The sequence below is a fragment of the Myotis daubentonii genome, chromosome 17 (assembly GCF_963259705.1).
Source record: "Myotis daubentonii chromosome 17, mMyoDau2.1, whole genome shotgun sequence".
Lineage (NCBI taxonomy): Eukaryota > Metazoa > Chordata > Mammalia > Chiroptera > Vespertilionidae > Myotis > Myotis daubentonii.
In genome coordinates this window covers 53,429,879-53,453,186 of record NC_081856.1, presented here as the reverse complement: position 1 = coordinate 53,453,186, position 23,308 = coordinate 53,429,879, and the positions used below count along the sequence as shown (strand labels likewise).

Below are 23,308 nucleotides of genomic sequence, written 5' to 3'. Positions count from 1 at the left end.
ACCCCTCTTCCCCTCCTCCCCTCCTCCCCACCTCCCCACCCCCTCTTCCCTCCCCCTCCTCCCCTCCACCCCTCCCCCTCTTCCCTCCCCCTCCACCCTCATCCCCTCCTCCCCTCCTCCCCTCCTCCCCTCCCCCTCTTCCCTCCCCCTCCTCCCCTCCTCCCCTCCCCCTCTTCCCCTCCTCCCCTCCTCCCCTCCTCCCCTCCCCCTCTCCCCTCCTCCCCTCCTCCCCTCCTCCCTCCCCCTCTTCCCTCCCCCTCCTCCCCTCTTCCCCTCCTCCCCTCCTCCCCTCCTCCCCTCCCCCTCTTCCCTCCCCCTCCTCCCCTCCTCCCTCCTCCCCTCCTCCCCTCCCCCTCTTCCCCTCCTCCCCTCCTCCCCTCCTCCCCTCCTCCCCTCCCACTCCTCCCCTCCTCCCCTCCTCCCTCTCCTCCCCTCCTCCCCTCTTCCCTCCCCCCCTCCTCCCCTCCTCCCCTCCTCCCTCCCCCTCCTCCCCTCCTCCCCTCCCACTCCTCCCCTCCTCCCCTCCTCCCTCTCCTCCCCTCCTCCCCTCTTCCCTCCCCCCCTCCTCCCCTCCTCCCCTCCTCCCTCCCCCTCCTCCCCTCCTCCCCTCCTCCCTCTCCTCCCCTCCTCCCCTCCTCCCCTCTTCCCCTCCTCCCCTCCTTCCCTCCTCCCCTCCCCCTCTTCCCCTCCTCCCCTCTTCCCCTCCTCCCCTCCTCCCCTCCTCCCTCCTCCCCTCTTCCCTCCTCCCTCCCCCTCTTCCCCTCCTCCCCTCCTCCCTCTCCTCCCCTCCTCCCCTCTTCCCCTCCTCCCCTCCTCCCCTCCTCCCTCCTCCTCCTCCCCCTCCTCCACTCCTCCCCTCCTCCCTTCCTCCCCCTCCTCTACTCCTCCCTCTCCTCCCTCTCCTCTCCCCCTCCCCTCTTCCCCTCCTCCCCTCCTCCCTTCCTCCCCCTCCTCTACTCCTCCCTCTCCTACCTCTCCTCTCCCCCTCCCCCTCCTCCTCTCCCCCCTCCCCCTCCTCCCCTCCTACCTCTCCTCTCCCCCTCCCCCTCCTCCTCCTCCCCCTCCTCCCCTCCTCCCTTCCTCCCCCTCCTCTCCCCCTCCCCTCCTCCCTCCCCCTCCTCCCCCTCCTCCACTCCTCCCTCTCCTCCCCTCCTCCCCTCCTCCCTCCCCCTCTCCCTCTCCTCCCCTCCTCCCTCCCCCTCCTCCCCTCCTACCTCTCCTCTCTTTCTCCCCCTCCTCTACTCCTCCCTCTCCTCCCTCTCCTCTCCCCCTCCCCTCCTCCCTCCCCCTCCTCCCCCTCCTCCACTCCTCCCTCTCCCTCCTCCCCTCCTCCCCCTCCTCCCTTCCTCCCCCTCCTCTACTCCTCCCCCTCCTCCCCTCCTACCTCTCCTCTCCCCCTCCCCCTCCTCCTCTCCCCCTCCCCCTCCTCCCCTCCTCCCTCCCCCTCTTCCTCTCCTCCCCTCCCCCTCCTTTCTTGTCTCCCAATTCAGGGGGCCCCCATGTGACCCATGGACAGGCCTGGGAACTGCGGTGTCGGTTACAGCGCTGCTTACCCGGCTTGGGCGTGGAGCCGGCCCTCAGCCCCTGGGTCTTACCAGGGTCTAGAAGTTTCCCCAAATGATGAGGGGCAGGGATGACGCCTGCCGGGGCTCAGGGAGGGTAGGCAGGACCCAGCAAGGTGCCCTCCCCAACCCAGCACCAAACCTGTGTGGGTGAGGTGGGCAAGCTGGGGGGCAGGTGGGAGGCAACCCTCACTCCTCCCGTCCTCACATTGGGGTCCCCCCTTGGTCACCTGCCGCCTCTGGTGGGGCCTCCCCTGCAGACTTAGGGCCTCTGCATTGGGGTGCTCCACGCTGGGGGCCTCCACATTGAGGGCCTCTGCGTGGGGGTGAGCTTGCTGAGACGGCTGCCGGCCAGCCTGCAGGTGGTTCTGTCCGCGCCCTCCTCCCCCCGGGCCTTTGACCCCTGCACCCCACCCTGGACGAGCGCCGACCCCACTCACCCTCAGGGCCCCCTGGCCTCACAGTCCTTCCTCCCACAGGTCCTGTCCTCCCGCCTCCTGGGTACAGCCCTCTGCGAGGGGCGCACTGACCCCTCCGACACCCGCAGAGGCGCCCGGCCGTGGCCTGTGCCCCGGAGGCCTCCCTGAGCCTGTGGCTGGGCAGGTGGCCAGGAGTGGGAACACCTGCTCTCCCCCGAGCTGGGGGTGAAAGGTCAGGCTCTCGGGCTGACCCCTCAGAGACCTCCCTGGGATGACAGTCTCCGTGGGTGGCAGGGCCAGGGGCCCCTGCGTCCCCAGCCGCGGGCAGGCACCCGGGCCACGATCCCTGTGGGCACCTGGGAGATGCTGACCGGAGCGTTGGCACCTGCGTGCAGTGGCCACCAGGGGGCAGCCGGAGCCCGGCTCCCTGCAGCTCTTGGGGGGAGGACCCTGCAACTTGTTACTCCCCTCCGGCCCTGACCCCCCTCCCACCGGGGCCGCTGCTCCCCCAGGGGCGCCAGGTGTCCCCTCGCTTGGAGCACCTGCGGCCGGTCAGACCTGGGCCGGCCCGGCCCCGAGTGTCGGGAGAAAGAGAGAAAGATGCGGGGAGCCCGCGGGCAGGTGCCAGGATGCGGCCTCTGGTCCCCCCACAAAACGCACCTGGCCCTCCCCACGCCCAGGCAACGGGGCACACGGAACAGGGACCACAGAGAACCCCCTGCACAAGGAAGGCCCTGACGGGGGACCCCAGGTGTGAGCCCTCAAGGGCTCAGAGCAGGCGCTCCCCCGCCCGGCCTGCTCCCCAGTGTGTCTGCTGCGCTTGCAGAGCCGGTGGAAATGCCCCGCGAGCAGGAGGCGGAAGAGCCAGCGGCTGCGGCAGGACCAGGGCACGGCAGGCACCTGCGTCCGGGCGCTGTGAGGGTTCGCAGACCCCAGGCCGCCTGTGAAGTGTCAGGGCAGGCAGGTGGCAGCGTGAGGAGCAGGCCCGCGGTTGCAGGGACCAGGGGAGGCGTGGGGTGGCTGCTTAGTGGGTGCGGGGCTGCCTTTTGGGGCGAAGGGAATGTTCTGGAATTAGTGGTGATGGCCACACCTGTCCCTGGCCTGCTGGGAGCCTCTGAGCCACCCCAGACTCACCTGTGAAATGGGGACCGTGACTGGGCTGAGGACAGCGCTACCCAGACATGTGGAAGGTCCCCCCAAGCCCCCCCTGTCCCCGCACTCAGCCTCCTCCCACACCTGGAGCTTCCCATGACAGCCCGTGTAAACAGCGTGTAAACAGCCCAGGCGGCAGGAGGAGAAGTGTCAGCTGGCCCTAAACAGCCTGCCCGGAGACGAGGAGCAGGCCCGGGCGGCGGGGAGCTGGGCGGGGGGGGGGGTGGGGAAGGGCCTGGGACGGGGCGGGGGGCAGCTCAGGCTGCAAGGACGAGAGAGAGTGAAACAGGATTTGGTTTACAAAAGGGAAAAATAATTATCCACAGGCCTCGGACAAAGTACAGAGGGAGGGATGGGAGGAGGGAGAGATGGAGGATGGAGATGGAGGGACGGAGGGACGGAGAGATGGATGGAGGGATGCTGGCCACCTGGGACAGTGACTAGGTGTCAGCCAGGGTCTCGGCCAGTGATGGCGAACCTTCTGAGCTCGGCGTGTCAGCATTTTGAAAAACCCTAACTTAACTCTGGTGGCGTGTCACATAGAGAAATTTTTTGATCTTTGTGACCATAGTAAAACAAACATATTTTTGATATTTATTTTACATATTTAAATGCCATTTAACAAAGAAAAATCAACCAAAACAATGAGTTCGCGTGTCACCTCTGACACGCGTGTCATCGGTTCGCCGTCACTGGTCTAGGTTGGACACTGGGAGGGAAGCGGGCTGGTAACCCAGTGTCCGCCCCGACCAGCATCTCTGAGTGCTGGCGGGAGCCGAGTCGCTGGGCGGCCCTGGCACCTGCATGGATGGGAGCCGCGATGATCCTGGCGCGCATGGCGCGTGGGACCCGCACGGCCGCGCGCCGGCCTGGCAACACACCCGTCGTCTCATTCAGTCCTGCAGATGGGGAAACCGAGTCACGGGCGGCTAAGGGACTTGTCTCAGGGAGGAGGCAGCGGGACCAGGATTAGAGCCCAAACCTGTCACTGCAGAATGCCGCCATCACTCATCTGAGGCTCCATCCGTCTCTCCAGCTTCCCGGGAGCCAGGCTGGGGTCAGAAATAAGCCCCTGAAGGGGGGTCCGGGGCGTGGGGACAGAGACCGGCCCGAGCCGGTCCTGGCTCTGACCCTCCCGCCTCCCTGTGCCCGGGGCCGGCCCCCTGCAGAGCGGGGCCTGGACACGCCCGGCTCTAACCTGCCGGCCTGAGGCCCTGGCAGACAATGTCACACACTCAGGGCTTCCTGGCCGCTGAGCCAGAGGCTGGGACTGGCCTCCAGCTGGAAGGACAGGAGAGTCTCAGAGCTTCCTCCTACGCAGAAGGGTTTTTATTCAAGTTTTTGGTTTGTTTGTTTGTTTATTGATGTCAGAGAGGAAGGGAGAGGGAGAGATAGAAACATCCACGATGAGAGAGACTCAGGGATCGGCTGCCTCCTGCACGCCCCCCACTGGGGATCGAGCCCGCAGCCCCTGGCACGTGCCCTGACGGGGAATCCAACCTGGGACCCTTTGGTCCACAGGCCAACGCTCTATCCACTGAGCCACACCGGCGAGGGCCAGGTTCTCTTTGTTTTTGTTCACGTGGAGTTGACGTACCACGTGGTATGAGCATCAGGTGGACAGCGCAGGTGTTCGGCCCGTCCACGGGGCAGCGAACCGCGCACGGCTGTTAGGTGTTAGTGACGCGCTGCCCGGGCCGGCCCGACGCTGCCGGTCTCCGCGGCCCCGCTCCCCAGTGGCCCCTGTCCCGCGTCCGGAAGACCAGGCCGGTCAGGAGCTGCTCCGGAATCGGCCGCGCCTCACCTCCACGCCTTCCCGTCTCAGAGCGATGGGCTGCAGACCCTGGCGGGGGCTGTGGGGGCCTGTGGGGTCCGCCTGCACCCCGGCCCCACCCTGTGCCTGCCCAGCCCTGGCACTCCGTCCCCGGCCCTCCCTGCCCAGCATGGCTTCCCTGGAAGCCGCCAGCCCATCCCGCCAACAGAAACAGCCCCCCGCGTGGACCGCGCCCCGCGGTCCCTGCTCCCCGTGTGGGGGGGGGGGGTCGAGGCAGCCAGGTCAGCAGAGCTGGGGAGCCAGGGCCGCCCCGTGGGGCCTGCTACGCAGACAGACACAGACAGGCGGGCAGGGCCGCCCGGTCCCACGGGTGTTCTGAAATAGAAAGAGGCCCCGAGCCGCGGGGGCCGCGGCCGCCCCTGACCTGGGTGGGACGGCTTGGCGCTGCCGACAGAGCCTGGCCTCCGGACTTGGACAGGGGCCGGGACCTGGGACACGTGGAACCCGACTCTCTGCCCTGGGCCAGGGCCTGGGGTCCTCTCCGCTGTTCCTGGGCGCGGGGGTCCCCAGGCTCCAGACAGGGGGCTGGGGAGGAGCAGGCATCTCCCAGCCACCGCCTCCTCGCTCACTCTCAAACCCTGCCCAGCCGGCCCGGCCCGTTCCCCAGCTCCTCCCTCCCTGCAGGGGGCCCAGTGGGCACCCCACCTCCGGCCTGGTCCCCCCCTGCTGGGGGGCGCGCTCCTGGCCCGTGTCCCGGACACCCAGGCCCAGGTGCTTCCGGGAGGAGGCCTGGCCTGGGGCCTGACACGGCCCGCTGTCCCCACCGCCAGCACGAGTGGTCCCGCTGGGCTCGAACCCAGGGCTGCCCAAGGGCCTTCCAGCCCCTCATCTCTGACACACAGGTCACTTCTCCCCAGCCCACTCGCCCTGCCCCCCCCATCACCACCACCAGTGGGGGCCTGGGCCCCAAGGATTCGAGAGCAGAAGGGGCACATGGCCACTGGCCGGCCCTTCAGGAGGGCCCCCAGGGGCCTTCTCACCCCCCAGCCCCAGCTGCCCCGCTTTCTCCAGGTCACCCCAGGGCTGGGGGCTCCCCATAGTCCCTCCAGGGGCCTGAGCCCTCCCGCGGAGCTGGCCCGCCTCCCCCTGGCCCGCCTCCCCCTGGGCAGACAACAGGACCCGTGGAGTGGCCGGGCCTCCCCGGAAGGAGGACAGATGAGGCTGGAGCCGCCGGCACCAGGAGGGTGGCAGGGCCGTGGGCTGTGGAGTGTCCCCTGCTCCCCCGCGGCCCCCACTCGCCGGGGCTGTTTGTGCTGAGTCCTCAGGACGGCCCACGTCTGTCCTCTGTGAGTCCTGCAGACAGAAGCCCAGCCCCAGGCGCGGGTGGGTGTGGGGGTGCGGGGGGGGCACTCTGCAGGCTCACGGAGGCCTCGCCGGGCAGCCCTGCCCTAGATGGGCAGTCAGGCCCCTGGAAAGGCTCCGGCCCCTGACCCAGACTCAGCCCGGCCGCCCAGGCCCTGGAGGTGACAGGGCGAGACTGTCCCTTGGGCCTGTCTCCACTGAGGGTCCTGGAAGGGTCACTCCAGCCTCCTGCCCTCCCTCCCTCTGCCCTCCCTCCCTCTCCCCCCTCCCTCCCCCCTCCTAGAGAAGAGCCCCCCTGGAGGGTCCTGGGGCCACCCCGGTGCCACCCGGCTCCCCAGACAGTGCGCTGGCACCGTGGGGTCCGGAGAAACTCCCGGGGTTTCCCTGGAACCAGCCTGCGTGAGGCACACCGTGGCCCTCAGAGGTGGGCACGGGGCTTGCCGTGGCCCTCAGAGGTGGGCACGGGGCCTGCTGTGGCCCTCAGAGGTGGGCACGGGGCCTCGGCCCTGCCTATGACTCAGTTCATAAGATGTGAGCCTGCCGCCCCCGCCACATCCGGGCCACGCGGAATCCACGCCCCCAGGAGCCCCGGGTGCCAGTGCCGGCCTGGGGTAGGGCCCCCGTGGGCCAGAGGCTCCTGCCCCTCTCAGGCCTCAGTTTCTCCTTCGGGGTAGATAGAAGTGATCTAAGGAGATGACGACCGCCTGTGGGCTCAGCCCCCCATCAGCTGGGAGCCTGGGGGTGGGCAGGCGAGCTGCTTAGGCCCCACCCTCCCCTCCGGCTCCCGCTGCCCTCAGGCCGAGTTACCCATCTGGTACCCAGGGGGCTGCTAAGGCCCAGTGCACCATCCCCTGCTCACCCAGCTTCACTGGGGAGGGAGGGCGGGGGGGGGGGGGACCCAGGAGGCTGGAGTGACCCTTCCAGGGCCCTCAGTGGAGACAGGCCCACAGGTGCAGTCCCTGCTGCCAGAGGACCTCCCTCTGCCCTCCCCCCTCTGCCCTCCCCCTGCCCTCCCCCCTCTGCCCTGCTCTCCCTCTGCCTCAGCTGTGCGTCCACCTCTGGGCACCCTCCCTCGGGGCCGGGCACCTCCACGTCCTCCTGTTGGGGGCACTGAGATCTCGGAGGCCGGGGCCTCGGTGGGCAGCTGCCCCATGTCCGTGCCGGCCCAGGCCAGCTCCGTGGGTGCAGGTGTTGGAGGGTTATAGTGGGCGTGTGAGCACAGGGACCTCACCCCTGCCTCCCTCTCTCGGCCCGCAGCCCTGACCCCCAGGCTGGCCACCAGCGTCTGCCCTGTCAGCAGTCTGTCAGGGAGAGATGTCCCTCCCAGCGCCCCCCCCGCACCCCCCCTCCTCGGTCAGGCCGCAGCCACGAAAATTACAAACCACTGGCCGTCAGGCCCGGGTCTTTCCCACGCGGCCCCAGTGTGTCCCCGCAGAGCCACTGGCACTCAGAGGCCACACGGGGCCGGGCATGGGCCGGGGCAGGTACCAGCCCCACAAGCACAGAGGGGCACACGGGCACACATACAGGGGCACACAGGGGCACACGCAGCCCAGATGTACACAACGCAGACCCCAAGGGCAGTGCGGGCAGGCACACAGACATCTGCCCCTCCCCGCAGAAAGCTGGGTCTGAGCTCCCCCCCCCCTCGCCGCCCCCCCCCTCCACCCCGCTCCCAGCACCCAGGGCACAGGCGCACAGGCTGCCCTGCGTCTTCCCAGACCGGGCACTGGAGGGTCAGGGAGCCCGGCTGGAGCCCCCAGGACGCCCCTCTCCCCCTCCCCCTCCTGGCCGGTGCAGCTTTGGCCCCACCCCTGGGTGCCTCAGTTTCCTCCTCTGCCCCGCGGGGCTGTGGACTCTGCAGCCCCTAAGCTCCTCCCCGCAGGGCCCTGGCCAGGCTCCTGCAGGGGCCGGGGTGGGGGTGGGGAGAACCGGCTGCCCCGCCCCCCCGCTGCTGCCTTTGCCCAAAAGGAGCCCCGGGCGGGCGGGCGGGCGCCGCTGACGTCAGGCGCCAGGAAGGCAGCGGCTGCCTGACCGAGTGGAGTGGCCCCAGAGCTGCGAGGAGGCTGGGGAGCCGGCGCTGCCTCGCCACCGGCCGGCGGAGGGGAGGTGAGTCCAGGGCTGGCCCGGCCTCCGCTCGGCACCTGCTCAGGCCGGCAGGCAGCCCGGCCAGAGGGGCTTCAGGTCCCGGCCAGGCGGGGCCACTGCACAGATGGGAAAACTGAGCCCGGGGCGGCGAGCGGCCAGGCGGGTGCAGAGAGGGCGGAGAGCTGCCCAGGGCTGGTGGGGCGTCCCTCCCGCCCGCGCCTCACCTGTGCTGCCGAGCCCCAAAGCCCTTCTCTGGGTTCCATTCATTCACTCACTCGTTCATTCAGCGGCTCTCTGATCCTCTGCCGGCGGCTGCCGAGGCGGCGCGGGATCGCCCACCTGTGGAGGCACTAGAAGGGGGACCCCAGGGGCCCTGGAGGGGCTGTGGGGCCTCCGCCCCCCCTTCCTGCAGGCTGGGCAGGGTGGGGGCTGAGGGGCTTGTGGGGACCGGCCCCAAGCAGCCCCCCCCTATGGAGGGCAGCCCAGCCACTCCACAGCTGAGGCCCTCAGCTCCAGCCCCACCTTTTTCCCACCGACTAGGGGTGGGGAAACTGAGGCCCAGGTGCCCCGGCCGTCCCGGCATGGGCCTGGGAGCCGGCTCTGCCCCGTCTGGCTCTGGCTGGAGGCGGCTGCCCTGTGAGAGGGAGCCGGTCCCGCGGGGGGCAGGCGGGCGGGCTGGGAACTGGCCCGCGGCCAGGGCGGCGGGAGGGCAGACGCGGAGCAGCTGTGCGGCCTCGGCAGGACTGGGAGTGGAAGGGCGAGCAGGGTGGAAGGGAGGCGGCGCTCACAGCCTCCAGGCCGGCCACCCAGCTGCCCACTGGCCACCATACCCTTCTGCCAGCCAGAGGGGCGCTCAGGTCCGCTCCCTGCAGGGGCTCCGGGCTGGGCCGTCCGGTCAAGCCGCTGCCCTGGCCTCTGGTTCCCCCTGCACAGGCCGTGTCGGCGTCGGAGGCACGGGGCAGGCAGGAGGGGCCTCAGGCAGAGGGTGCACTCCAGCTCCTCGTCCCCGCTGGGGGACTCACATGCCTGGGGCTGGTGACACCAACTTGGGGGTGTCTGGGGGAGGCTCAGTGAGCCCCTGGAAGGGTGTCCAGGGCACCAGGAGGTCGGGGGGCCTGGGGACGGCAGTGTGGGGTGGTGCCCGTGGGTGCGAGGGGCCTTCGGCAGGTGACACTGGCAGAGACACGTGACGGGCAGAGGGAACAGCATGTACAAAGGCCGAGCATCCCAGGCCGAGGATCTGCGGGGAAGGATGAGGCTGAGGCCAGACGGGGTGCCTGGAGCCCCATCTCCTGTCCCCAGGGAGGCTGCCTGGAGGGGTGAGCCGGGGCGGCAGCGAGGCTGTCCGAGCACCCGGGACCCCATTCCGTCGGGCGGGATGTGAGGCAGAGTCCGGCGGGCGTGGCGGAGCCCAGGTGCCCTCTGCCAGCACCCCACCCATGCCCACGAGGGGCCCCCCTCCCGGAGCCCAGTGGAGGCAGCCCCGGCCGGGAAGGAGCCTAGATTCTGCCTGGCACCCCCCTAGGACCTGCTGGGTGACCCAGAGCCAGCGGGGTCCCTCCTGGGGCCTCAGTAAGGGCCCGGCCGACCTGGTAGAACCACAGGCGATATTCTCAAGCTGCTGCCATGAAACCAAGAATAACCAGAAAAATAAACAGGCAGATGGTTCCTCTCATATCGGCTATTTTGGCCCTGGAATGTCATCGTGTTGGGGGCATGGGCACACACGGGCACTGCGTGCCCGAGCATCTCCCTGTGCCCAACAAACCTCAGGTCCAGAGATGCCCACCAGCCCGGTCCCCCCACCAGCCCAGGTGACCTGGCTGCCATCCACCAGTCCACGCTGTGACCCCGGGCACATCACCCACCGCGCTGGGCCTCCGCTCCCCCGTCTGTGAAGCTCCGGCCGCTGTGTGGACGCCTGGCCCCGCGAGGCAGCGGGCACCTGGCCAGGGAAGAGTGTGCTGCCCACGGCTGAGGCCCGGCTTCCCCGCAGCCCCCCATGTGGCACGGGGAGGCACCACAGAGAACACGCAGGGACAGGAGGTGGGCGAGGGCGTGCGAAAGGACACACCCCTACCTGCCAACAAGGGGAGGTCAGCAGGGCCCCGTGGGGTCTTGGCCTTGTGTTGCTGGGCACAGGGCAGGGGTCCAGTGAGCTGTGAGCAGAGACAGCCCCCCAATAGTTGGTGTGGCCATAAGGCTGGACAGAGAGGGAGCCCCCGGAGGGCACAGGGTCAGAGGACTCGGGAGATGCTCATCCTTCCTCTGTGGGCAGATCCTGGGCTTGAGCCTTCACCGAGGCTCTGAGACGTCCCGCACGCGCCCCTGGGAGGCCCGGCCAGGGCCCCGTTCAGGCGGGAACCCAGAGCCGCCAGCACCGGGGTTGTTCCGCCGTGAGCCTGGTGCTCACTCCCTCAGGCTCCTCCGGCCGCTGCCAGATTTCATTCATTGGTTTGCTCGCTTATTCATTCAACAAACACGGTTCCCAGCATCCAGGTGAGCCACTGGGGCTCTGAGACTTGAACCAAACTCGGTGAATGGCTGGTGGAGAGACACGCCTCCCCCGCTGGACGGGTGCCCTGGTCCAGTCTCCAGGCCACGCCCAGCACTGGGCTGGGCACCTCAGGCACACATGGCCCCCGCCCAGCTGGCCCAGCTTCAGGGTCTGCTCCGCCTGGGCCAGGGCCCAGGCACCTGCCAGGAAGGGGAAGGGACAGGGCCATGCCCCCCCATGGGAAACACTACTGACCCCATTTCACAGGTGAGGACCAGGCCTGTGGGGGGTGGGGGACAGGGATGGGGACGGCCAGACTCAGCAGAGAGGATAGGGAAGGGATGGTAGGAATGCAGGTCAGAGGTCAGAGCCCAGGCTGAGGCCAGGGTCAGGGCTGAGCTTGACCCGGATCAGGGCTGAGCGTGACCTGGATCAGGGCTGGGCGTGACCTGGATCAGGGCTGGGTGTGACCTGGATCAGGGCTGGGTGTGACCAGGGTCAGGGCTGGGTGTGACCAGGGTCAGGGCTGGGTGTGACCTGGATCAGGGCTGGGTGTGACCTGGATCAGGGCTGAGTGTGACCAGGGTCAGGGCTGGGTGTGACCTGGATCAGTGCTGAGTGTGACCCGTGTCAGGACTGAGCGTGACCCGTGTCAAGGCTGAGCGTGGCCCGGGTCAGGACTGAGCATGACCTGGAGGACCCGTGAGCTGAGCCTGGGCCCAGGGTGCTGGGGATGACTGGAGGGGCCGGGCACAGGCCTGGGCAGCACCTGGCCGCTCCCAGCAGCCGCAGGGGCCGAGGCAGAGGCCCCCCTGGGGGACCCTCAGCAGGTGCTGACTCTGAGCCCCAGGACGGGCGGCGCCCGCTCATCAGGCCTCCCCGCAGCCCGCTTGGAACGGAGCCTCGGCCAGTGAGGGCTCCTCTCCTGGGTGCACCCTGCCGGGCGGGGCAGTGGGTCCCCCACCCCAGCAGGCAGGGCCGGGTTCTCGCCCCACAGAGCGGGCGCTGCCAGAGGGAGCCTGGAGCCGGAGCGGGGGCAGCGCCTGGCTCCCTCCGTCACTAGGAGAGGGGTCTTCCCTGCCCCGCTGCAGGGGGAGGGCCCTTCGCCCCGGCTGTCCAACCCCCGCCCCTCCTCCCGCTTCTCTCCTTTCCCCTGAAAAAGCCAGAAATGCCCTTATTTGGAGGAGCGGCCGCCGTGGGGCAGGGGGCCCATGACCCCTTCCTCTATAAATAAAGGATAAATCCCAGCAAGTTAAACAGCTCGGGTGGGAACGTAAACAGAGGGGCAGCCCCCGTCCCGCCCCCCCCCCCCCCCCAGCGTGTCTGGGCCACCGGGCGTTTATGTAACTCACACCCGCGCGGCCCCTCCGCCCGGCCCTGGCGAACCCGTGCCTGTGCCTCCAACACACCAGGTGCTCGCCCCTCGGGGCTGGGAGGGCGCAGGGCACCCAGAGGGGACAGAACCGTCCCTGCCCCTTGGGAGCCGCCCTGCGAGGACCCTCACCCAGGACGTTGCCCTGGCGCCGTTGGAGGAGGTGAGCACAGGTGGGTGGGCGGAGGACAGGCTGGGCCTCAGGGCGAGGGGTCAGCGGGCGGGTGAGCATGGGGTGGGCGCCCACTGCCTCCCTGGCCCCGACCACGTGCCGGCCGCTGCTGTGCTCAGTTGCTCCTCCTCCTCCTCCTCCTCCTTCCTCTTCTTCTTCTTTTAATATATTTTTATTGATGTCAGAGAGGAAGGGAGAGGGAGAGATAGAAACATCAATGATGAGAGTGAATCCTTGACCGGCTGCCTCCTGCACACCCCCCACTGGGGATCGAGCCCACAACCCGGGCCCGTGCCCCTGACCGGAATTGAACCCGGGACCCTTCAGTCCGCAGGCCGACGCTCTGTCCACTGAGCCACACTGGCCAGAACAGGGCACCAATGTCCTGCCAAAGCACCCCTCGGGCAATGCCAGGGCCGCGGAGGCAGAGGCAGGAAGGCAGACAGGCCGGGGTGCTCGGTGAGCAGACCAGCGGGGGGGGGGGGGGCAACCTCCAGGGCTCAAATGCCGCCGGCTGGGGTAACCCCATCTCTTTCCTCCCAGGCCCGGAGCGAGCACTGGCCGGCCGCCGTCATGGCCTCTGAGTCTCCGGCGGGGCCCTCGGCCGTGGCGGCCCCCAATGCCACGGCGCCGGCGGCAGCGTGGACCAACCTCAGCGAGCGGCCCCTGTTCCACGAGTTCGCGGCGCTGGACGAGGAGCTGCACCGCGTCTTCCCGGGCCTGTGGCTGGCGCTGCTGGCCGTGCACGGCGTCGTCTCCCTGGCGGGGCTGGCGCTCAACGGGCTGGCGCTGTACGTGTTCTGCTGCCGCACGCGGGCCTCCACGCCCTCCGTCACCTACACCATCAACCTGGTGGTGACCGACCTGCTGGTGGACCTGTCGCTGCCCGCGCGCTTCGCCGTCTTCTACGGCGCGCGGGGCTGCCTGCGCTGCGCCTTCCCGCACGTCTTCGGCTACTTCCTCAACATGCACTGCTCCATCCTCTTCCTCACCTGCATCTGCGTGGACCGCTACCTGGCCATCGTGCAGCCCGAGGGCTCCCGGCGCTGGCGCCGGCCGGCCTGCGCCCGGGCCGTGTGCGCCCTCGTGTGGCTGGGGGCCGGCGCCGTGACGCTGTCGGTGCTGGGCGTGGCGGCCGGCGGGCCCTGCTGCCGGGTCTTCGCGCTGACGGTGCTGGAGTTCCTGCTGCCCCTGCTGGTCATCAGCGTGTTCACCGGCCGCATCGTGTGCGCGCTGTCGCGGCCGGGCCTGCTGCGCCAGGGCCGCCAGCGCCGCGTGCGGGCCATGCAGCTGCTGCTCACCGTGCTCGTCATCTTCCTGGTCTGCTTCACGCCCTTCCACGCGCGCCAGGTGGCCGTGGCGCTGTGGCCCGACCTCCCCGGCCACGCCACCCTCGTGGTCTACCACGTGGCCGTGACGCTCAGCAGCCTCAACAGCTGCATGGACCCCATCGTCTACTGCTTCGTCACCAGCGGCTTCCAGGCCGCCGTGCGCGGCCTCTTCCGCCGGCGCGCGGCCGAGGGCGAGCCCGGAGCCGGCGCCCCGGTCGGCGCGCGCAAGAGCTCCCGGGGCTCGGGCCACCGCCGCATCCTCGGCGCCGGCCCCGGTGCCCTGACCCAGGCCCTGGCTAATGGGCCCGAGGCGTGATTGGCAGGACCCAGCCAGGAGGCCCAAGGGCAGGGCCGGCCAGGTCAGGACCAGCTCGGCCCGGCGGCAGGACGGTTCCACCTGACCCGGGGGCGGCGTCTGCGCAGGGCCCAGCCCGCGGATCCCAGGGCCGCTGCGCGCTGGTTGGCGAGCAGCGTCCGCTGGCTCCAGGCTGGCGGGGGCTCCGACCGCTACTGCCTCCCTGGAGTGTGGACGTGTCCCTGGACACGGGGCGGCCGGCACGCCTTCTGCGGGTGTTCTGTCCCCAGAAGGGGGTCTGCAGCCAAAGGGACACGGGCTTTTAGAAACTGGGGCTCCAAGGAGAGTGAGTGAGTCACCCTGAAGCCTGGCCCAGTGGTTAGAGCGTTGGCCACGCACTGAAGGATCTCGGTCAGACTCCTGGTTCAGGGCACGGACCTGGGCTGCAGGTTCCATCCCGCCTGCCCCCGTCGGGGTGCATGCCGGAGACAACCAACGGATATGTCTCTCTCACATCGACGTTTCTCTCTCTCCCCCACCCTCCCTCCTTTCCACTCTTTCAATAGAAAAAAAAAATCCTCTAGTGAGGATTAAAAAATAAAAATAGTCAACCCTCCCCCTTCTCCACCCCTCCCCCTCCCCCCTCCCTTTTTCCATCCCTCCCCCTCCCTATCCCCCCTTCTCCACCCCTCCCATCCCCCCTTCTCCACCCCTCCCCCTCCTCCATCCCTCCCCCTCTTCCATCCCTCCCCCTTCCCCTTCTCCATCCCTCCCCCATGGAGATAGAAGAGCAAGCACAGAAAGGAAATGGCAGGGGACACAGATTTACGTACGTGAGTGATGTGAAGGGTCCTGTCTGTGGGACCCCCCCCAGGGGCCATGATGTGCACGGGGAGACCACAGACCGCCCGGGGGTGCTAGCTCTGAGCCGGTACTTGGGAATCTGGGCTGATGCCTGAACCTACCACCACCCCACAGGGCAGAGGCTGGCTGCTGCCCCCCTGCGGGCGGGGGGTTACCCAGCAAGTGCGGTGCCACGCGGGGGGAGGCCAGGTCCGACTCAAAACCCAGTCCCGCTTCCTCCCGCACCCCGTGCTGCCCCGGGAGGTGGCGCAGGCCTCCCCAAAGCCAGCCCGGGAGTGGCCCCAGAGGCCTGCCCGCTGTCCCGGGAGGACAGCGGGGCTCCGGCCCATCCTATGGATGAGAAAACCGAGAGCAAAGACACATCAGGCCTCCCGTGGCCTTCCCCGCACGGCCTCCTGCACGTCCCGGGCAGAGGGGCGCTGCCCGGGTGCCCGCCCCGGCTCACCCTGGCTCCCGCTCTCTCTGGGGAGGGAGCATTTCTCTGGCTTGAGCTTCTTTTTTAAATTTGTTTTCATTGATTTCAGAGAGGAAGGGAGAGGGAGAGGGAGAGAGAAACATCCATGATGAGAGAGCATCAATCCCTGATCGACTGCCTCCTACACACCCCACACTGGGGATGGAGCCCGCCACCCGGGCCTGTGTCCTGACCGGGAATCGAACCGTGACCTCCTGGGTCATAGGTTGACATTCAACCCCTGAGCCACGCCGGCTGGGCTCTGGCTTGAGCTTCTGATCGCCTCCTCTGACCTGGCCTCCAGGATTGCCTCCATGTGCCTCTGGTCCCCAGGTCTGCAATCCCTCCATCCAACCTGGTTCCTCAGGGACTGCAAGAGCCTTGGGGAGCCGCCACCATCCGACTTTGAGAGGCGGCCCTGCCTCCGGGCCAGGGCGGGAATGGGCCCACCTCATGCCGTTGAGAAGCAGCCCACTGGCCCCTGGACAGCCCTCGGCAGATGGGCCACAGCCTCCCCATCTCCGCTCCTCTTCCGGGCCTGGCAGCTAGAGGGGAAGGGGCTGGGGGCCGGGCCCCCACATCCACCGAGGCTTACTCCCTCCTGCGCCCCAGAGGCCAGCCCGGGGAGGTGGGGGGGGGGGGAGGAAGGTCTCTGCATCGCCGGCCCTCCTCGCGGCCTCCCTTCCGGATTTTCCAAAAGCCGAGTGACGCGAGATGGCATGTGTATTTATATCTGATGTAAACAGTGTCCTTGAGGAGACGTCTTCGCCCCAAATTAAACCTGTTTATTCCCTTCGTGCCCGGACTCCCTCCGCTGGTGGGCAGGGGTCGCCGAGGGCCGAGCGGGCGGCCTCGCACCAGCCCTGCACCCACTGTCCCTGCCCAGGCGGCTCCGGGAGAGACTGGGCCGCCGGCTCTTGGTTCTGCCGTCCCGGCCTCTGTGAAGGGCAGGGGGTGGCGGGGCTGCAGGGGGCAGACGTGTGGGCAGGGTGCGGGCACAGTCACTGGTGTAGGGACACAGGTGGGCAGAATGACGAGTGCCCAGGGAGGAGAGGTGGACATGGCAGAGCAGCCAGAATGCCCAAGTGTCTTATCACCAAAGGTATGTCCTGGAGGGAGCGGGAGGAGGGCAGGTCAGTTAGCAGACGGGACGCCCGGGAGAGGGAGGGACTGTGGGTTCGCACAGCGGCACCGCGCGCGCGTCCTCCCTTCCCCTGAAACCCCCATAAGCCTGGAGGTCAGGACTGTCACCCCCATTTCACAAATGGGGAAACTGAGGCTCTGGGTGTGCGGCTCCCCGTTCCCGCCTCACACACAGCGGGTCTGTGTCCTGGGCCAGGGAAGCACGGGGTGGGGGGTGGGGGGGAGCGGGGAGCTAGGACAGGCCCATCACTCTGGCTGTCTGGCACCCTCTGTGCCGGAGGCGGAGGCAGCGGGGTAAATATTAGGGCCTGTTTGGATTAGGCTCCATTAATAGCAGGAAATGTCACGGTGGCGCCCGCCCGGCTTCCTGGAGGCCCGATGCCTGAGGCAGGAGTCGGCGCCCTCGAAGATGGATGTCCCCCTGCTCCTGGCTCAGACCCCGCACTCGCAGCACGCCCCCCTCACCCGCCTCCCACACCCCTCCTCCAGGAGGCACCGGCCAGGGGCGCCCAGGGGGCGTGCGAGCTGCGAAGACACCCCTGGCCCAGTCACGCCACATCCTTGCACCCTCTGGGGGTGTCCTCACGCCCCGAGGGGTCTGTGTTCCCAAGTCACAGAGGGAACGGGGGGCTCCAAGGCCACCTAATGTCCCCGCAGAGGAGCTAGAATTCCCACGCAGACCGGCCTGACCCCGGCCAAGGCCACGCCACCCCACACCTGCTTAAAGGCTGTGGGCCGGGGGGCAGGGACCAGTGGCTGAGTGTCGCAGAGGGAGGGGGCCCCAGTGCAGGGAGCGGGGACTGAGGAAAGGGGGGGACAGGCCCCTGCAGCCAGGCCTAGGCCCCTGTTCTTTCTCTGTGTCCCCCCACTTCCACATGGCCCCTCCCTGCCCCTCGCAGCCTCCCCTGCCCCAACTAGCCTAGCCGTCAGCCCTCGCGGGCAGCCCCTCCCCGGCCCTGCCCTCGGGGCTCCCACACGTTGGGGGAATCCATTCTAGTGGGTGGCTTGGTCTTAGCGGCCCCCCCACCCACCAGGCGGCAGCTGAGCAGTGACCTGGGGCCTCCCAGCTCCGCCATCTGCAAGTGAGAGCCCCGGGCCCAGAGGGCAGGGGTCCTGCTCCGGGCAGGGGCCTGGGGGGCAGGGGCCGCTGGGAGCCCCTCTCAGCCACACTTCCCCATCTGTACTCAGGGCTTAGGACACATGACTCCCCAGCCTGGGGGGGGGGCCTGGCCTGCTCCCTCTGCCCACCCAGTGGGGCTGCACGCCCCCGCCCGCCGGGCCCAGCAAGGACTTGCGTCTTTTCTTGTTTTTTATTAAACTGGTTGGGGTGTTGTGGGTCCACGGGGATCACACGGGCTTCAGGGTGGGTTTCTGTGTGACAAGATCTGTGTGTTGCACCGTGTGCCCACCGCCCAGAGCCTCATCTCCTCCCGCCACCGCATGTTAGGACCCTCTCCCCTCACCCCTTCCCTCTGGCAGCCACCGCCCCAGCCCGGACGAAGGGCTCTGCTCCTACACCAGCCACCGTGCCGCCCCTGCCCGGCCGCTCCCAGGCTCAGTTGGGGGAGGGGGGTCCTGGGCAGAGAGGTGGCCTCACACAGTGTGGGGTCCCCAGTCACACCCAAGCCAGGGAGTCTTCCTGGGGCGCCACCTGACGGAGTGGGGGCTCCCGAGGGAGGTTCAGAGGGGTAGGGGCGGCCAAGGACACAGCTGTTCCCCCTCATCTCCCGCGTCTCCCAGGGTCCCGGGACCCACAGGCCTTCACACCCAGGGCCGGGATGCAGCAGCCTGACCCCTGGGAGCCCCAGGAGTCCAGGCAGCACTGGTGGCCTCGGGACCCATTCCTGGGGGTCCTGGGCCTCCCACGGGCCTGCTGGGGGGTGAGGCCCAGGGGTCTGGACCCCATTCTATCCTGTCGTCTCCAGGGCAGAGCCCAGGGCAACAGCTGGGGCAGCGCCTGGGCCCGGACTCCAGAGGCTCAGAGAGGGCGCCACAGCCCCGCCCGGTGGGCACCACGGGAACAGCAGGGCCGCGGCTCGCCCGCCCAGGCACGCCCTGGAGGGAGTCACGTGCCACCCGGAGCCTCAGTTTCCCCTTCCGTCAGGGAGGTAATTGGCCCCTTCTACCCCGAGGTGGGGTTGTGAGCATGAAACACGTGTGTATGTCGTATGTGCGTATGTATGTGCATCGTTGTGTATGTGCATATGCTGTGTGTGAGTGCGTGTTTGTGTGCGTGTGTTCACCTGTGTGTGGGTACACGCATGGAGCTCAGCGCTTCGTCAGCAGTGACTGCCCTGAGCTAACGAGGGAACAGGGCTGCCCCGGAAGGACCCACACACTCACTCATCTCCCCTCATTCCTCCAGCAGCCTCGCTCCCCTTCCCTGCGCAGGAGCCCCTCCCGCAGGCCCTCTGCCCCCAGCGCACGCACACGTGCACACACACATGCACACATACACGCACACACACATATATACTCACACATGCATGCACACGCGCGCACACACATACATGCGCGCGCGCGCACGTGCACGTGCACACACACGAGGGGACTGAGAGCCCCCTTTTGGAATACCCTCTGGGTGAAGCCCTCTCTCGAGCTGCCCCTGGAACCTGCACGCACCTGGCAGGGGCAGAGTGAGGGCACAGGACCCCTGGGTTCTCAGAGCTGCCGTGACGCGGCCAGCCCCTCCCACGGATCGGCTGGACACGCCAGTTGGACCCAGGTGTCTGGAGGCCTGCGGCCACCAGGTGGCACTGCTGGCCTGGAGGAGGCGGCCAGCTCCGGGTTGGGAGTGACCCTCCTGGTGGCCTCCACCACCCGACCCTGGGAGGGGTGGCCCTGGGGTCAGCAGTCCCGGGAAGGTGCCTGGGGGAGTGAGGAGCCGCGGTTTCCTGGTCCACCCAGGGAAGAGTGACACCGAGTCAGGGAAAGCCAGGCCCCGGCTACGGGAACCTGCCAGAGGGGGCGGGGAGGGGCCACTGTGAGGGGCGGTCAAATGGTGAGCGTCCCTCCTGCGGAACGAGACCTGACATCACCTCATTCACCACCGTGTGAGCCCAGAGAGGGTCAGACACCTGCCTGGAGTCACACAGCCTGGCAGCGAGCAGGAGAAACACGCCTGAGGGCTGGGATGCCCCGACCAGCAGCACCGGCACTTGCCCCAAACCCAGGTGGCGAGGAAGCAGGAGACACAGACGGGCGGACGCCAGGGAGACACTGGCCAGGACGTGCATCACTCAGTGTCCCGGCCCCTCCTGTCGGGCGGAAGGGACAGGCTGTGCTGGTGGGGACGGAGGGAGGGTTAGGGCCTGTCCCCGCCCGGGCCTCCGATCCCTCGTGTCTAAAAGGATGAACACCTCACCTTCGCACGGAGACGGTGGCCGTGGGAAGCGCCCGCGAATGCTAATGTGGCCCATTTAGTTTTCCCTGCTGCCCTCGGAGGCCGGTTATTTCTGTCCACACGTGGCTATTTCCAGGCCCGGCGTGTCCTTTCCCAGAGGACCCGGCTCCCGTCAGACTCTGTCTTCCGACCAGAGCAGCACGGGCCCTGGATGGAGCAGAGCCCGGCACTGTCACCAGCGTCCCCCCACCTCCCCCACCTGAGAACCTCCAGGCCCTCTCGGGAGCCCCGCACTGTCCCAGCGCCCACAGGCCTTGCCTCCTGTGGGGGTTCAGGTGGGGTTGGCAGGAAAGATCCAGGGCTGATGGGGTGGGAGGGGCAGGAAGGGCCTGTGGGTGTGGAGGGGGAGGAGGGGGACCAGGCTGGCAGGGCGGTTGGCTGAGGTGGGCAGCTTGCCAGAGGCGGGCTGGCTACGTCCTGACTAGCCATGCCTGCCTGGGGGTGGGGTGGGGGGGGACACACACGGGAACATTGGAAGCTCAGTGTCTGAGACTCTTCAGACCCCAGGGCCTGCGCCCCGCACGCAGGGCGGACACGTGGACCTGCAGCCTCGGGCGGGTCTCACCTGCAGGTCTCACCTGTGCTCAGGCAGCTGGAGGTCAAGGCCCAGGCCCAAGGGGCGGGCAGGCTCGGCAGTGAGGGGTGGGAGAGCACAGGGGTTCCCACCAGGAGGAGTGCAAGCCCCGCCCCTACCCAAATGGCCGTGGGCTCGGGGCGGGCCCCTCCCCTATCTGCTTGGGAATCACAGCAGCCAAAGGGCGACAGCACGAACCCCATGGGCAGGTGGACCGTTCAGCAGCCGCTGGAATACTCCTCAGCCGTGAAAAGGAGGAGGCACCGACACACACACACACACACACACACACACACACACACACACAGGCATGCACATGCACGCACACGCACACACGCATGTGCACGCACGCACGCACATGAATGGACCCCCCAAGACATCGGTGAAGGGAGCCAGCAGGAGGGCGGCGAGGATGGCGCGTGTCCCTGAAACGCCAGGACAGGCCAGTCCACAGGCACCCGGGCGGGGGGGGGGGGGCTGAGTCCGGTCCAGGGCCGGCCTGCGGAGCGGGGAGACCCGGAGCTCGGCCAGGGGCTGGCAGCACCTCCCTCCGCCTCAGCCACTGGCCTTCCGCTTAGCGTGGTCGCCTTTATCGCGTGAATTTCACCTCCAGGAAGAAGCCTTTGAAAGCCCTCGTCGGAGGAGCAGGGAGCAGGACACGGCACAGGGCTGGCGAAGAGACCCCCCCAACGCGCGATGTGTATACTCGGGGGCGCCCGGCACCACCTCCCGCCAAGCCCAGCTCCCCGAAGGCCGGCCGGCCGGCTCTGGAAGTTTCCAGGGAGAAGGTGTCCTAGAGACTGGCCAGCAGGCCCATCAACTTCCACGTCACCCCCCACACCTGCCATTCCAGGAGGGAACCCAAGGCCACACGTGGGACTGGGGCGAGGGCCGAGGCAGCCTGAGCCCGCCCCTTGCTGTGGGCCACCCCTGGGGTCCTGGGATAGGCCCCACCCACCTGCTCCGAGACGGCTGCGGTTACACAATCACCCGCACTCAGCGGCTTCACACACTGACTCTGACCTTCCCCACGGACCGGAGTCCTCAGGGGACGGGGCAGCCTGCTGGCTCCCTCGGGGGCCCCAGGGGAGACCCCTCGCCGCCCCTCCCCCAGCTTCTCGCACCCGGGGCCACACTGTGCCTCTGCCCCAACCCCCACCCCCAGCTCACCCAGGGCCCAGGCAGGCCCTGCCAATCCTGCCCACCCGCCAGGCCCCACCGTGCCAGGCACACCCGCTCCCTGCCACCCCGGCCGGACCCACATCCCCCGGGCTGGGCACAGGCCTGGAGCCCGGCAGACGGTAGGGACAGCTACCCGGTGGCGGAGCACAGGCCTCCTGGGCGCCCTCCCACCCCCACGCGGCGCCCTCAGCCCAACCTCGGCCAACACTCCTCGCCTTCCCAGCCCTGGGCCCGCCAGCCACTCCGAGAAATTCATGTTCCCATCGCGCTGACTCACAGACGAGAACACGCCAAGGCCCTGCCAACGGCCACCCCGGCCCGGAGCAGCCCTGCGCCGTGGGGACACTGCCCTGGGCAGCCGCCGCTGTCCGCGGGGCGCGGGGCTCGGCGCCCTGGGCCCTCTGCAAGCTTGTTCACGCCCCACGAGGAGGCAGGGACCCCATCTCGGCGGACAGGAAACTGAGGCTGCAGGGGGAGGAGCCTGTGGTCCAAGTTCCCTCCCAGGTCAGAGGTGAACTGGCCACTCACCCAGAGGGGCTCCCGGCAGGGACTGGTGCCTAGGCCTGCCCTCCGGCCCCTTCCCCGCCCCCCCCCCACTCCATACCTCCCCCACCTCCTCGGGAGGGAGGCTTCAAACCGACCCCTGAGCCTGGGGCACCTCCGGGACCAGCTGCGCTTGGCTCCTCACCGTGGACAGCTCGAGAGCCAGCCCCAGCCCCCAGCCAAGGGGGCCTCAGGGACCCATGGTCCCGAGACGGACACCACACAGGGATTTGAACGGCTCCCCAGCCTGTGCACCACCCCGGTTGTCCCCTGCCGAGGGGCCTTGCAGATGGACGGGCTGGGTCTGCAGCCCTCCCTGGCCCAGAGGTGAGCTGTGGTGACAGAGGGTCAGCGTGGTCCCGGGCACAGAGGGACCCAGCTGTGCCAAGGGCGAGGTTTGCTGGGCTGGCCGCCGGGGAGGGTCTCAGGGGGAGTCTGGGGGTGCTGCGGGCTGCACTGCTTTGGGCCTGGATGGAGATCACACTGGGCCTCAGTCTCTCCCTCCATAAAATGGGTGGAATCAGACCTCCACACGGGGCGCAGAGGGGCAGGTAAGAGACAGACTCCACCACCGACCTGGGGCTGACCCCTCCCTCAGCTGCTTAGCTCCCAACACATGATGCAGGGCCTAGAACCCAGCCTGGCTAACCCCAGAGCCCACCCGGAGGTGGAGGCAGGACAGAGGTCACACTGCCCAAGCCACCCACCAGGACCCAGGCGCCGGGGTCTTTCAGGATATTGGGTAGCCTGTTAACCAGATTTAAAAAAAAAAAATTCATATTCTAGTCCAGCTAGTGTAGGTCAGTGATCGAGCATCGCGATTCCTGGTCAGGGCACAGGCCCCGGTTGCCGGCTCCATCCCCAGTGTGGGGCGTGCAGGAGGCAGCCGATCCATGATTCTCTCTCCCTCTCCCTTCCTCTCTGACATCAATAAAAACATATTTAAAAATTCATATTCCATGACAATCTACTTGGGCACGCTCTCATTTAGTCAGTACTTAGGATCGGCAATAGCACTGTGTGTGGGTCTTCGACAAGGCCCGGAGCACTCAGCGGGTACATAGATGCCATGGGGGTGAAGTGGTACCTGGAGCTCATATAATGTCGTGACCAGTGCTCCC

General features: G+C 68.3%; 2 protein-coding genes across 2 annotated transcripts in view; one reads left to right on the top strand and one right to left on the bottom strand.

The window, feature by feature from the left end:
* DENND3 (DENN domain containing 3) overlaps positions 1–23,308 on the bottom strand; it is a 210,458-nt gene that overhangs the window by 92,858 nt on the left and 94,292 nt on the right. The window lies entirely within an intron of this gene.
* On the top strand, positions 8,282–14,563 carry GPR20 (G protein-coupled receptor 20). The gene is made up of 2 exons (XM_059672471.1): positions 8,282–8,378; positions 12,942–14,563. The coding sequence occupies exon 2, from the start codon at positions 12,972–12,974 to the stop codon at positions 14,043–14,045; it is 1,074 nt and encodes a 357-aa protein (XP_059528454.1). The 5' UTR covers positions 8,282–8,378; positions 12,942–12,971; the 3' UTR covers positions 14,046–14,563.

Excerpts from the sequence above, each read along its gene's own strand:
- GPR20 (XM_059672471.1), top strand. The coding sequence starts at position 12,972 with ATGGCCTCTGAGTCTCCGGCGGGGCCCTCGGCCGTGGCGGCCCCCAAT.